At 44.7% G+C, this 14,317-nt stretch overlaps 1 protein-coding gene across 13 annotated transcripts in view; it reads right to left on the bottom strand.

The window, feature by feature from the left end:
• The window catches only part of LOC141768522 (cadherin-2-like), a 101,176-nt gene that overhangs the window by 13,221 nt on the left and 73,638 nt on the right, over nt 1–14,317 (bottom strand). For all 13 annotated transcript variants that reach the window (XM_074636884.1, XM_074636885.1, XM_074636886.1 and 10 more), the window contains exons 12-14: nt 9,747–9,980; nt 8,304–8,537; nt 468–607 (exon numbers count right to left, since the gene is read on the bottom strand). In XM_074636884.1, coding sequence (XP_074492985.1) covers nt 468–607; nt 8,304–8,537; nt 9,747–9,980 — 608 coding nt within the window. The remainder of the gene's footprint in view (nt 1–467; nt 608–8,303; nt 8,538–9,746; nt 9,981–14,317) is intronic.

Raw genomic sequence — 14,317 nt, 5'->3', positions numbered from 1 at the left:
TCCTTCATATACAGAGTAACTCCCTTCCTCCTTCATATACAGTATAACTCCCTTCCTCCTTCATATACAGTATAACTCCCTTCCTCCTTTATATACAGGGTAACTCCCTTCCTTTTACAGCCACCGTAACGAGCTGCTGCTGTGTAAAGTAGACCATGTTGTCAGTCTACAATGGTCGGCTGGGAAAATGAGGGTTAAATATTGTTCCCCTGCAGAAGTGCGGAGCAGCTTATGTGCTTGGCACCAGCAGAGGAGTTGTGTGGAGGGGACACAGGAAATTGTTCTCCAACAGAAAGCAATTAATTCTGTTTAGGTCCTCTTTTGTAATTCACTTAATCTTAGCCGGAGGACAGATGATTGAAATGTGTGAGGAAGCACAGTGTGTCTGTGCAGCAACAGTATGTGTATTTTACAGTATGGTTCGTTTCTGACTGTGTGTGTGTGTGTGTGTGTGTGTGTGTGTGTACCTGGTCCTCCTCTCCTCCTCCCTCCTCGTCATATTTGAGGATGTTGTCTCTCACGTCGTCCTCTGGGTCGATGAGGAGCTGCTTGGCCTGACGCTCCTTATCCCTCCTCTTCATCCACATCACAAACAGCAGCACCAGCACTGCAGGACGAGTGTGACAAAAAGAAAAATAAGGACACTATTTAATGGAAGCCCTTCTGAGCACCAGGGAGGGAGGGTTCCAGCGGGGGTCTGTGAAAGAACTAAACCCTGACACAACCCTGCGCTATCTCGCCGCAACGCCTGATTAGGTGTGAAGACAGCCTTAGGCACAAAGACACTGCTTTTATTTTAAGAGATGACAAGTCAAAAGTGTGGGAAGCACAAAGACCACTAGACATAGCAGTTTAACGTGTGATGGTGATTATATCTCAACATCTGGAAATATAGCTCCTTCATTTAATCATAATGTCACAGATTTTTACACTCACACTGCAAGTCTTTCTTCAGATACACAGACAAGTATCAGTATCTTTGTTATTCTGGACTTGGTCTGTATTCAAACATTATGGACTATCAGCCATTTCTCCCGGGGATCAGGTTTCATTATCATTGATGCAAGATTTATATCACAACAGCAGATCCTCTGTTATCTCCTCATCATAGTTCAAATACCATCAACAAGTGAAACCCCCTCATATGGGACTAGGGATGTGAAACACACAGAGACAACTGCTGGGTTTATACACTCAATGTGAATCTTTTTTTCCTTTTGATCGTATTATCTGGGCGGATTTATGAGACAGAAGCTCGGGGTGTGGATGTGCATGTGTTTGTAAAACTGCTGTACCTGCAAGGACCGAAATACAGTACGCAAGGACGCTGAGTGAAATTCAGAGTGAGGACATTTAAACCCAAGAGAGGCAATTTGAAAAAATGGCTTGTCACCATTAGTAACATTTCTCAGTGAATCCAACAGGGAGACAACGGACAGCACGTCTAGTCTATTTCAAATAAGGACTCGTAGTCAGCGGGCCACATACTGAGCCTGTATGGGCCCAGCGGGCCGCTTTAGCCTCTTACGTCTGTTGTCTCTTTTTCTTTCCTGTTTCTGTCCTCTTCACAAAACTGTCCATGAACTGAAACGCTCAACTTTTCACACAGCTGCTAACGGCGGTGCCATAGCAACCGTCAAATATTTGAATTGAGAATTCCCTGCAGATCACTCATTAAAGAAACTTTGTGACTTTTATGAGAAATGTAGGACCAACTAAGAAGAGTCTTCCACACACTGCCGAGTAGAGGAAATGAACTCACGACAAGTGTAAGGCTAATTAAAACCTGCAACACTCACTGTACAGATGGTTGTATACAGCATCTTGAAACCTGAACAAAATAAATGAGATGTGATCAGAATGTCCGCCTGTAACACTGTCAGTATACTGTAAATGTTTCCTTCCATTTTCAGAGTATAGTAGCCTTGTGGAAATTCATTTGGCAGCAAGAGGACATGTGATAGATGAATTACCATTTTCACTCCTTTCAGTGCTCGACCACCTGAATCTTTTACTCCTGTCAGCACTTCACTCAGTGCTTATACTTAAATTAACACTTCAACTCTATTCATTACACTCAAATGTCGGCTGTGACTCAGAGGTAGAGTGGAGCAGGTCGTCAACCAATCGGAAGGTCATAGGTTCGATCCCCGGCTCCTCCGGTCCACATGTCTAAGTGTCCTTGAGCGAGACAGTGAACCGCAAACTGCTCCCGAAGGCTGATCCATCGGTGTGTGAATGAGTATTTAGATCAGATCCCGTTGGGCAGGTTAGCTCCTTGTATGGCAGCCTCTGCCATCAGTGTGTGAATGTGTGTGTGAATGCTGACATGTAGTGTAAAGCGCTTTGAGTGGTCAGAAGACTAGAAAGGAGATATATAAATGGAGTCCATTTACTAGGGATGTCTGTGGCGTTGTCGGCAACCCACCCGACTCGTCTTGAAACACGGACCAAGGAGTTTAACGCACGTGCGCAAAACCCCGTGGCGCAATGAAAATGAGGGCCGGCGCACGCCGAGCTGGGATCCCGGCCCAGCGGGGTCGGGCGCACCACCGGCGTGAGGACCCGAAAGATAGTGACGAGATGTTAACGTCGCGCTGCTGCAAAGTGGTATCGGTGCCGTTGTATCGGAGCCGTTTTGCGAGTACGAGTACACTGGGGGAAGGCGGGGTACACCCTGGACAGGTCTCCAGGCTATCACAGGGCTGAAACATAGACAACCATTCACACCTACGGGACATTTAGAGTCAACAATGAACCTGCATGTCTTTGGACTGTGGGAGGAAACCTGGGAACCCGGAGAAGACCCACGCTAACAGGGGGAGAACATGCAAACTCCACACAGAAGGACTCCAAGCCGGGTTTGAACCTGCTTGAACCTGTTTGAACCTGCTTGAACCGGTTTGAACCTCTTGCTGTGAGGCGACAATGCTAACCACTGCACCACCGTGCAGCCCCATAAGAATAACATGTATGAATTTATAAAAAAAGTGCATAGTTCAACTTTAACTCTACGCTTCAAATAAAATCAGCAATTACACAAACTAAATCTCGACCCCTTAAGCTAACATGCTAACACTGAGGCCAACATCCTGAAAGGTACCGCAGCATTACAACTGTTTTACACTCAGCGGCTCATCTTGGAGAGGGAGGAGTGAACAGTTGGTTGCAATCTCAGCCTATAACACTGTCAACATTTTCTTTTATATCTGGGGTAATACTAAAAGGAAGTGTTGTAGTGTTGAGGAACTAGCAAGAGTACGCTAGATATTAAAAAGTAGTCAACCTATAAACCCAGCCCAGTGTGGCCAACTCTTCTACAATGAAAGTAGCTAGCAGCAATAGCTGCTGACTAGCACTAAAAGTCCCTGAATGTAGAGAGAAAGTCACCAAGTCATCAACACTGACAATCCGTCCATTCAGTCCTCCCTCCAAAGACACTCCCCCAACACTATCATTAGGTAGCTAGACAGGTAGGGAGACTGGTAGGGGGACAGGTAGGTGGACAGGTAGGTGGACTGGTAGGTGGACAGGTAGGTAGACTGGTAGGTGGACAGGTAGGTGGACAGGTAGGTGGACAGGTAGGTGGACAGGTAGGTAGACAGGTAGGTGGACACGTAGGTGGACAGGTAGGTGGACAGGTAGGTAGACAGGTAGGTGGACAGGTAGGTAGACAGGTAGGTAGACAGGTAGGTAGACAGGTAGGTGGACAGGTAGGTGGACAGGTAGGAGGACAGGTAGGTAGACAGGAGGGTAGACAGGTGGGTGGACAGGTAGGTGGACAGGTAGGTAGACAGGTAAGTGACACTTCACCTTCATTCAACAATTACACAAACTGAAGCTTCATCTCCTTTCAGCACTTCTATTTAAAATGTAATGTTAACTTCTGTCTAATTTAGTTTCAACTGCCACACTGACTTCTTTCAGTTGACTTTACTGCGGGAAACATGAGAATCCACTCATACCAACTTGTAGCTGTAATTCCTTTTCTTTCGTTCTTTCATTCCGTGGGCACAGTTGGACTTCATCACCCTGACCTTTGCTCACACAGATATGTCCATCAAAATCAGTTGTATGCTTTGTACATTTCCTGTACAGCCCTCTGATGCCATTACACTTTCCAGTGAAACTGTCAATTATTAAAATATTGTATGGTAGATTTCAGTCAGTTCTCTGCCACAGCCCACCGCAGCCTGCTGAGCCTCCAGCACGTCAGCAAGTCGGTCAAAGTACTTTTCATCGTAACCATCTAATCAAAAATGTGGATTTGATCTAAAAGAAAGCATCCACAAGGTGAAGCCCTGTATGAGTCAGAGCACCGTCTCCTTGTTTTACATATGTGATGCAATCATTGCATGCAGCAGGCTGGTGGTTGTTTGCTACTTGAACACTCTTTTGCTAAACACGGTCTTGTTCATTGCTGATGCACTTTAAATGGAACGTCTGATACGGTGAATCCCAGTGCACCATTACTTGATAGGGATAGGATTGAATAGCACTTCATTTATCCCCGTGGGGAAATTGCAGTAGCACAGCAGCACAGATTCTAACAGAAGAAGTAAATACATAAAACAAGACAGGGCATACAATAAATAAGAATACAAATTAAAGCTGCGAGCAGCGATGAATGAGCCCTCGCAGTCTTCATTATAATGCATCATCAAGGTCTTAAGGCTTTTCTGACCACATTTGAGGTGGATCTGGTCAACCCGCTAGAAAGAGTACATTAAAATAGAAAAAAATTGTAATTTCCTGTTGCCAGTCTGCTGCATGCTATGAGTGATACCCAATATGGATATGTAAATGTCCTCAAGACTGGACCCTTATCATGCCTGTGAAATTTGGGGCAGATCAGACTGTGTACAGTGGAGTTACAACAACTTCCTGTTTCATGGCGAATTGCAAAAAATGTCCGCCACGCCAGGGTCAGGTCGTTCAGTGAAAACTCACCATTTGAATAGCTTTTCATCCTTAAGGTCTTAAGATGGTCCTGACCAAATTTCAAGTCGATCTGATTAAATCTGTAGGAGGAGTTCGTTAAAGTACGCAACCTATAAAGCGATAAACCTATAACTATAACCTATAAACCTAGTTTTGAGCGTACCTCCAAGAGGCTTTTTTTTGTGCGTCTCCACATGTTACATCTGTCTGCCAAATTTCATACATGAAACCGGAGCGAGGGGCTCAACTTTTCCAACTTTCTAGGGGGCGCTAGCGAGCCATTTTGCAACACCTGAGCCCGAGACCCTTAAAATATCAAATTTTTTACCACGTGTTATAAGTGTGCCAAGTTTAACAACTTTTTGAGCATGTTCAGGTCGTCAAAAAGGCGATTCATTTGCATGAAAAAGAATAATTCTTACAGTTTCAATAGGGCCTTTGCTGGCCCAACGTTGTCTGTGCTCGGGCCCTAAAAATACCCAAGCAATAAGAACACTAGTAAAAGTTATTTGTTATAAAAGGTAAATAAATATGTGTGTTATAAATGATGTGCAGTAGCAGTAGTGCAAACATTATATATCCCCGTGAACAAGACCAACAAAGACAGTGCAGAAACAGACAGTGTTAAGGACCACCGAGTTGGCTGAGACTGAGGTCATCACGGCAGTTGGTATAGTATAGCCGGATGGCTGTTGGTACAATATAGTGAGGAAGCAGCTCAAAAGGGCTATCTATGCACAGTGTCCAAACACATCAAGTGCTACTTGTTAACAAGCACGCAATTGATGGAAAACTGCAGCCAGCTTGACATTCACACTTGGGATTAGAGCCTGGGATCTCTGCCATAGCAAACCTATGCTTTACCAACGAGCTCCACTCACAGTGACTGATGCTAGCTGCTGGCGGCAGCTAATGGAAAAAAAGAGAGGGGATTCTCTATGTTTAAATGCTAACAATAGATGGGAGTACAATGATACCTTTCCCTTCCTGTGGCACAAGAGGTGGGCATGGCCCGGGTTAACGTATTCTGGGGGCCCTGGGGCAAGATTTAGCTGTTAGGATCCTACCGGCTGGGTTAGGGTTCTCACTGGACTCAGGAGAAAACCCACACTAACACGGGGGAGAACATGCAAACTCAACAAAGAAGGACCCCAGGCCGGGTTAGAACCTGCAACCCTCTTGTTGTGAGGCGACAGTGCTAACCACTGCACACGACCCATATGAAGAGTTATTCCTCATTTATTGTGCGTTCTCCTATGAATGTCCAGCAACACGTGTCAATTTCCACTTGTTACATGCATACAGTCTTTTCAAAATAAACTTCCATCTTCACAAGAAACAACTTGGTAAGGTTTAAGAAAAAAAAACTACTTGGTTAGGTTTAGAAAAAGATGGTGGTTTGGGTTAAAATAACTACGAAAGTGGCATTACTAAGTACCAAAGTTAAGTCTCCGTTGACTTCTGGTTTCACACGGGACACACACAGCGGTCTCCTCCGGTCTGGTGTTTTTGGAACCCCACCAGCCCCCCCATCCATTCCTCGAACACCGTTCCTAATTATTCGGCAGTGAGTGTGAAGAGAGACTGAATAAGTAACAGATATCAAGAAGTAACCAGCATAAAACTTTCTGTGTTAACTAACCCTCTCGCTCTCGGTGCCGGCCAGTGGTCCATAACGTTGAACGTGACACACTAGAAAAAAAACACAATGATCAGTGCATGGCGTACTCACCATGGGAACGGAGTCTATGGCCTATATATATAGTGTGTTGTCCCGTCTTTAAAAAAACCCTGCATATACGCCCCAATGTTGGTGTGAAAAGGGTCCATCACTGCCGATCGGAGCTGAACCCAATAAACACCGTGACTACTGCAGAGCCGTCTGTCCCAGGAATGAATGACGATTATAGCGGGGCTATAGTGGTGTTAGAGGTGTTTCTATTATTTTGTCCACCTCCATTTACATTTTCAATCAGGCCTCAGCCCAGTATATTCACACCTTACCAGGCAGAGCATGCTCACACAGCCTGCCACAGAGGTGGCAATGGTAAATGGACATTTATATACAGTAGCTCCTTTCTCGTCTTCCAACCACTCAAAGCTCTTTAAACTACATGTCAGCATTCACCCATTCACACTAGGGATGCACCGATACCACTTTTTTTCAGACCAAGTACAAGTACTTACATTTGGGTACTTGCCGATACCGAGTACCGATACGAGTACTTCTCTGTGCCAAAAGACCCTCATTAATAGCCAGCTGGAGGGTGTGAGCGACACACGGCAGGCTTGGGGGTACCGCATACAAGGCGGTGCGCCGCGACTGGCTCTAGGTCGGCTTGGAAAGACTTGTGGCGAAGGTGGCTCGTGGCCGCAGCTTTACAGCGCTCCCCGCCCAGACCTCACCGCACCATGGACAAAGGGCTCGCTGCACCCTCTCTCCCCGCCGGGGACGACCCCCTGCTTCGGGTGCGACTGTCCACCGCGTTGTGCCGCCAGATCAGGGCTCGGCCCACGTAGAAGGCACCAGGGGTCTGCGGCGATGTCTGCAGCCCACCTGACCCGTCTTGAAGCACGGACCAAGGAGTCTAAAGCACGCGCGAGTCAGAGGGTGCAAGCAAAACCCTGTGGCGCAATGAAAGTGAGGGCCGGCGCGTGCCAGCTGAGGTGGGATCCTGGCCCCGCGGGGTCGGGCACACCACTGTAAAGTGGTATCAGTGCCGTTGTATTGGAGCCGTTTTGCGAGTACGAGTACGAGTACATGAGCACAGTATCGGATCCGATACTGGTATCGGTATCGGTGCATCCCTAATTCACACCCACATTCACACACTGATGGCAGAGGCTGCCACACAAGGAGCCAACCTGATCACCAGGATGTAAATGTACATGCAGTGTATTATACACAGCACACAGAGAAATATAGTCTCTGCATATAAGCCGTCCTAGTATTAGGAGCAGTGGGCGGCTACTATACAGCGCTCAAGGGCACTTTGCACTTTGCCCAGGACATGAAATGGCACCTCTCCAGCTACCAGTCCACAGCCCATACTTGGTTCTTGCGGGGACTTAAACCGGCAACCCTCTGGTTCTCAAGCCAAGTCCCCACAGACCGAGCTACTACCGCCCCCTCTAAACTAATCATTCACACACTGATGGCACCGATCTTTCTCCCTCCTGAACCACAGCCACCAGAGCAACTGTAGATGTAATATCATGCAGAAAGCTTCAGATGGCAGCTGCAAATATAAATATATGCTGTACAATTTTCATTCACATTTTTCTGTCAGGTTGTGAGTGTGTGTGTGTGTGTGTGTGTGTGTGTGTGTGTGTGTGTGTGTGTGTGTGTGTGGGAGGCTCACCTAACAGTATGATGATACAGATGAGGATGGCGATGATGGCTCCGGTGCCCAGTCCAGCGGCGATGATTCGCTCCATGTCCACACAGTCTCCGTGGTGATCACACTGGCAGACCTTGACTCTCAGGTAGGACGTGTTGGACATGGGCAGGTTGCCGGAGTCAGTGATCATGATCGGAACCTCGTAGATCCCGCTGGCCAGGGAGCCGATCCTCAGTCTGAGCTGGGCGTACTCGCCTAGAGTAGGATGGAAGGGGTAGATAGATGGAGAGGTTGATCCTCACTTACGGACTTCATGCCAACTTCAACTAATTTAACATGGGAGCTGCCCAGAACTGAAGGGCCCCTCCAGGCCAGTGGGTACAAGGGGGTGGAGGACGAGAATCTCCCTCCGGCTTAAAACCAGGCTGGACACTGCTAAACCAACAGGGAGCACCAGCAGCATCCCAGTGAGACTCCCTTTACATTTATAGGCTGTCGCAACATCTAGCAGTAGTCTTCAAGTCACACGGCATCAGCTCTTACAAACCATTCTATACCTTAAAGGGGCTCAATATGGAATTCAGAGCATTTCTATTGCCTCCGCATGGCTCTCAACATGGAGACGGCTGAGCCAGCGGCAAGCAGCCAACGGTGCTAACGGCACTAACGGCGCAAAACAACGGCGACAGTGCTGACAGAGCTAACAGTGTTTACATTGGGGGGAACCGGAGGGTGGGCGCTACGCTTCTGCGACGACGCCGTGGGTCAGGACGGTGTTATCAGCGATAACCGCCGTAGGAGAGCCGTGCAGAGCGGTAGCCATTAGCTAGCACGGCCAGCCCCAGGGTCGTGTTTAGTCCCATTCTCTGAAGAAGGCTGTAAACTCTAGAATAAGCTAGGAATTGGACATAGTCCAAATGGACTATTTAACCATAGAAGTCTTGTGAAGATCGACAATCCAAGTTCAAGCACTTCACAAGTCTTCAGGATGTCTTGACCATTAAACTGACACAGAATTTGAATGTTTGGTTTTCAGTGACTAGCAGTCATTTATTTACAAAGCTGAGACCTCGTCCTCTCAATACATAGACCTATATATAGGTATATTAATAAAGAAGGCATGCCTAATGCCTTCCTTTTCATTACTTACTGCTTTTGACACGTGCATGTTTTTGCTTTCAAATCTCATGTCAAGTCAGGTCTCAGAGAACTCCAGTCTCCTTGCAGTCATGTTCAAGTCAAATAAATGGATCATTTTTGTCTGCCCGAAGTCTTGAGTGCCCCCTTTACTGGACCTGGAGTCACAGTACATACAGGATCATCTCTGACATGAAGTGACTATTTAAATATTTAGATCTTTATTTTGGGGGTGGGTTCTTCCCTTTAAGCAGGAACAAAAAGTCAGAGAGTAAACGAATGAATGAAGATACAGAACAAAACGGCCACGTTATCCCGTATACTGACCAGTGACGCGATTGAGCGTCCAGTTGCGGCGTACGTCTACTGGACGATTGGCCAGCTCGAAGGCAAAGGGTCCAGCGTTCGGGGCCAGGTCGGGGTCGCTGGCTGTGATGTTGATGGCATTTGGATCTGGCCTCTCACACATTTCCACCTCGGGGGGGAACACGTGAGGTGCATTGTCATTTATGTCCTGCAGGTACAACTGAAGGGTGCCCGTCCCGCTGGCAGGAGGGATACCTGGACACACACAATGAAGATGTTCAATACTTTATTGTTGTTTTTACTTTATTTTTTATTTAACAGTGACAATTCACAGTACATTTCTGGCACCAGATATAGCTAAAAGCTAATCATACACACAATAGCTCATACAGTGTCTACAATGAAAAGGGTTCATCATCTGGGGAGGATAATGTATTTAGTCAATATAATGTCAATCTGCTTATTAAACGTGATGCTACTCTAGAGGTCTGGTGGTCTCGTTCAAAATTCTATATTTTCCTTTTGTCAACAATTCCTCTGAAAAGAGCCAAACCAACGATGACTGTATCTACTATAAGCCGGATATATCTTCTTCCTCTGTAGGGAAGTCAGAAAGTATTGAGAGACACTAACACATTGGTTTAGTCTTTACATTGGATTTGTTGACAATAAGAAACATATATAGAATGTCCCCAGCCTGATCCTGTTAAGGCTAACTTCTGTATTTTTTAACCTGGACCCTATTGTCCCATGTTTTCGTGTCTAAGTGAATGGAAACAACACTTTCTGAAACTGGTCCAGTATTGAGGGAGAACTCTGTAACCGAGCTGTGAGGTCAGTGAGCAGCATCAATCTAACGTTATGTTCACTAAAAGTGCTTGTTTTTGCCTCTGACAGGCTCAGATTGTTATTATCAGTCTGACAACATGATGGAAAGGACCCTACAGAGAAATAACACGTGTTTCTGACCTTTCACTTGATCCCGTCTGTTTGTTGTGTCCAAGTCCCGTTCAAGGAGAAGTCTGGTTGTGAAATCTGAATAATCGTATACTCTGGCTCAAATAAATACGGATTCTCAGACCTCATCCACATGGTGGAAATCATCTAAATATTCAGCCATGACATTGTAAATATTTTAGTGAACACTAAGATACACTCTCTGTACTCCCAACACAACAAACACTCACGTTTCCACCATGGATGTATTCCACTATTCCACAGCTAACTTCCAGCAACACGTCACCTCACCAGATTTCAGAAGGAGACTTCTTCCTTGAGCGAGACTGTTTCCTTAATGTTGTCAGACATTTATAACAACAATCAGAGCCTGTCATGGTAAAAACAAGCACATTTAGTGGATGTAAATGACGGTGCCAGCTTGCCCCAATAGCACCATATTGTAGCCTGTGAGCAGCTGCCATCTACAGCAATCTAACCCTCAATACTGGACCAGTTTCAGATGTTGTCCCTATTAGTCAGTTAGACACAGAAATATGAGATTATACGTAGAGAGTCCAGGATGAAAAATACCAAAGATACCCTTTAAAGGTCCCATATCCTGCTCATTTTCAGGTTCATACTTGTATTTTGTGTTTCTACTAGAACATGTTTACATGCTGTAATGTTCGAAAAACACATTATTTTCCTCATACTGTCGGCCTAAATATGCCTGTATTTACCCTCTGTCTCAAACGCTCAGTTTCAGTGCATTTCGCCGGAATTGCAACAGGATTGTGTTGCTAGGCAACAGCTTGGGTCCATGTGTACTTCCTGTCAGTTGATGACATTCACATACACTGCAAACAGTAATAAACTGGGACACATTTATAATGTTTATGTTTAAAATTGCATAAAGGGTCTAAATATTGAATATTTGTGACATCACAAATGGACAGAAATCCTGACAGCTTGTTTCAAATGCAGAGTTTCTGAATACGGGCTGTGTGTATTTCCCTGTGAATTGAGCGTTTCGATACTTTCACAGTATTTATATAGGACTTAAGCCTGCTTTATAATGAAAAAACATGAAAATCTCACTTTTTTATAATATGTCCCCTTTAAGTGAATGTTTAGTTGGTCAGTGCCTCAATGCATGCAAGCTGGCTAACTACTACTGCAGAGTCGACACATACTTCCAGTTATGCGTATTATTACAGCAATGAGGCAACAGTGCTACATCACTTCATCTGAAGTGAGTGCATGTCCTCTGTATTCTTCATGGACATACAGTAGTATAAACTAGAGTATGCTCAGTAACAGCAGGTGACCGGTGCACATACAGTGTACGCCGAAAAACTGCAGACATGTAACCTCTTGCACAAGCTTGCGTGTGTTTGTCCTTGTGTCTGAGTGTTTTTCTTTTATCAGTAAGCTCTTCGCGGTGCTCAGACAGTCAGTTAGCAGGAAGCTGGGAGCACAGCAGCGTCTCTGTATGGACGGGGTGCAGCGTAGAGACTGGATGCCGAATGACATTCCTCTTGAACAATGTTCCACTTTGAACAGAGAATCCTCTTTCCTGTGGCTATAAAGCTCAGTTGTGATCGGGACAAGAGCAGGACGTTGGGAATGACATTCTGCTAAATAGGCAGAAAAACATTCCATTATAGAAATCAATGGGAGTTCTGTGTCTGTGTAATCCTACAAGCCTTCCTGATCATTTGATTATGGGAATAAAGAATTGAAATGTAATTAAAGGTGGACAGTACAATCTGTTGTCTACAGGAAGAAGTCTTCTTCTTCTTCCATAATGTGAAATAAGAGCTTATCTTCAGGGCTGGAGTCATGACATGTCGGTACCCAAACTGAGCCTTAAAGGTCCCATATCGTGCTCATTTTCAGGTTCATACTTGTATTTTGTGTTTCTACTAGAACATGTTTACATGCGGTAATGTTAAAAAAAAACTTTATTTTCCTTATACTGTCTGCTTGAATATACCTGTATTTACTCTCTGTCTGAAATGCTTCGTTTTAGAGCATTTCAACGGAATTGCGATGGAATTGCGTTGCTAGGCAACAGATGGGTCCATGTTTACTTCCTGTCAGCTAATGTTATTTGCATACACTGCAACAGGAAATAAACTGGGACACATTTAGAATATTTACGTTTAAAACCGTGAAATGGTCTAAATATTGTATATTTGTGACATCACAAATGGACAGAAATCCAAACGGCTTGTTTCAAACACACAATTTCTGAATACGGGTTGTGTGTATTTCTCCGTATATTGAGCGTTTTGATAGTTTAACAGTATTTATATAGCACTTACACCTGCTTTATAATATAAAAGACCTGAAACTCTCACTTTTTACAATATGAGACCTTTAATATGCTCTGTTCCACTGGGACCCATCACAGAGATTGTGTATAGGGATGTAACGGTTTCTTGATAAACCACGGCGGTTAGTATTACTGATAATAATGAATTATCATTAAAACCGTGTTTAATTAACGCAGCAAGCCCGGCGTAACGTTACGGTCGATCGAGAGAGAGCGAATATGTTGTGTATACGTTATGTATATGTTGCGTTTGTTGACTAGAAAGTTCATGTGATTTTGGGGTGACGAGACCAGACGGGTTTCCTCCAGACTGTGTATTGAAAGCCCGGCGGCCCGTAGCGTTAGCGAGTGTGCGTTTAAGAGAGAGAGAGGGAGAGAGCATGTGTGTCACGGACCGACGGTGACGTGAAGTTATCAGTACATTGAACTACTAATGTCAAGTACATCACTATATGTTATTTTCCCTTCAAGAAACAATGAATTTATTTCATAATAGTGGTATATTAATGACACTTGCATGTATTTATTATATTTATTAACTGAGATTATTAACTATTATTTATTATTATTATTGTTGACAGTAGATGTTTCTTGATGTGACGTATCCTCCATATGTTAAAGGTCGACTCCATCTGTTTTTTCAAATGTTAACGTCCACTCATCACTCAACACTAGCACTAGCTGAGTCGACATTAGCACTAGCTGAGTCGACGCTAGCACTAGCTGAGTCAACGTTAGCAGTAGCTGAGTCGACGCTAGCACTAGCTGAGTCGACGTTAGCACTAGCTGAGTTGACGCTAGCACTAGCTGAGTCGACGCTAGCACTAGCTGAGTCGACGCTAGCACTAGCTGAGTCAATGTTAGCACTAGCTGAGTCAACGCTAGCTGTGATCTGTTTGGAAATGGCTGAAAGGGTTAGTTTGGACTTTTTGAAGTGGGGTTGTGGGGAGTAGGCTATGTACTCCTGTCTGCTTCTCCAAACTGGGAGCATGGCGACTGCCATCTAAGTTACTGTATGTAACGGTTAATACACTGTATTTTAGGATGTATATAAACTGTACATGTAGCATCATCGGGTTCATCGGGTTCAAAGGGTCATCAAAACGTTTTTAGAAGGGGCTTTGGAAATTAGCATTTTGAAGCTAAAACATAGAGTAGCCTATGTACTTCGACCAAAGATCTGAATGTTGGGATTTGAATACATAGAGAACACCACTGAGAGGCTACGGAATTATATAAAAACCTAAAAAATAATAATAATGGAGGTTCCCTTTAAAGGTCCCATATTGTAAAAAGTAACATTTTCATGTCTTTT

The sequence above is a fragment of the Sebastes fasciatus genome, chromosome 5 (assembly GCF_043250625.1).
Source record: "Sebastes fasciatus isolate fSebFas1 chromosome 5, fSebFas1.pri, whole genome shotgun sequence".
NCBI lineage: Eukaryota > Metazoa > Chordata > Actinopteri > Perciformes > Sebastidae > Sebastes > Sebastes fasciatus.
Note: the sequence above shows the minus strand (reverse complement) of the source record. Positions and strands in the feature narration are given on the sequence as shown.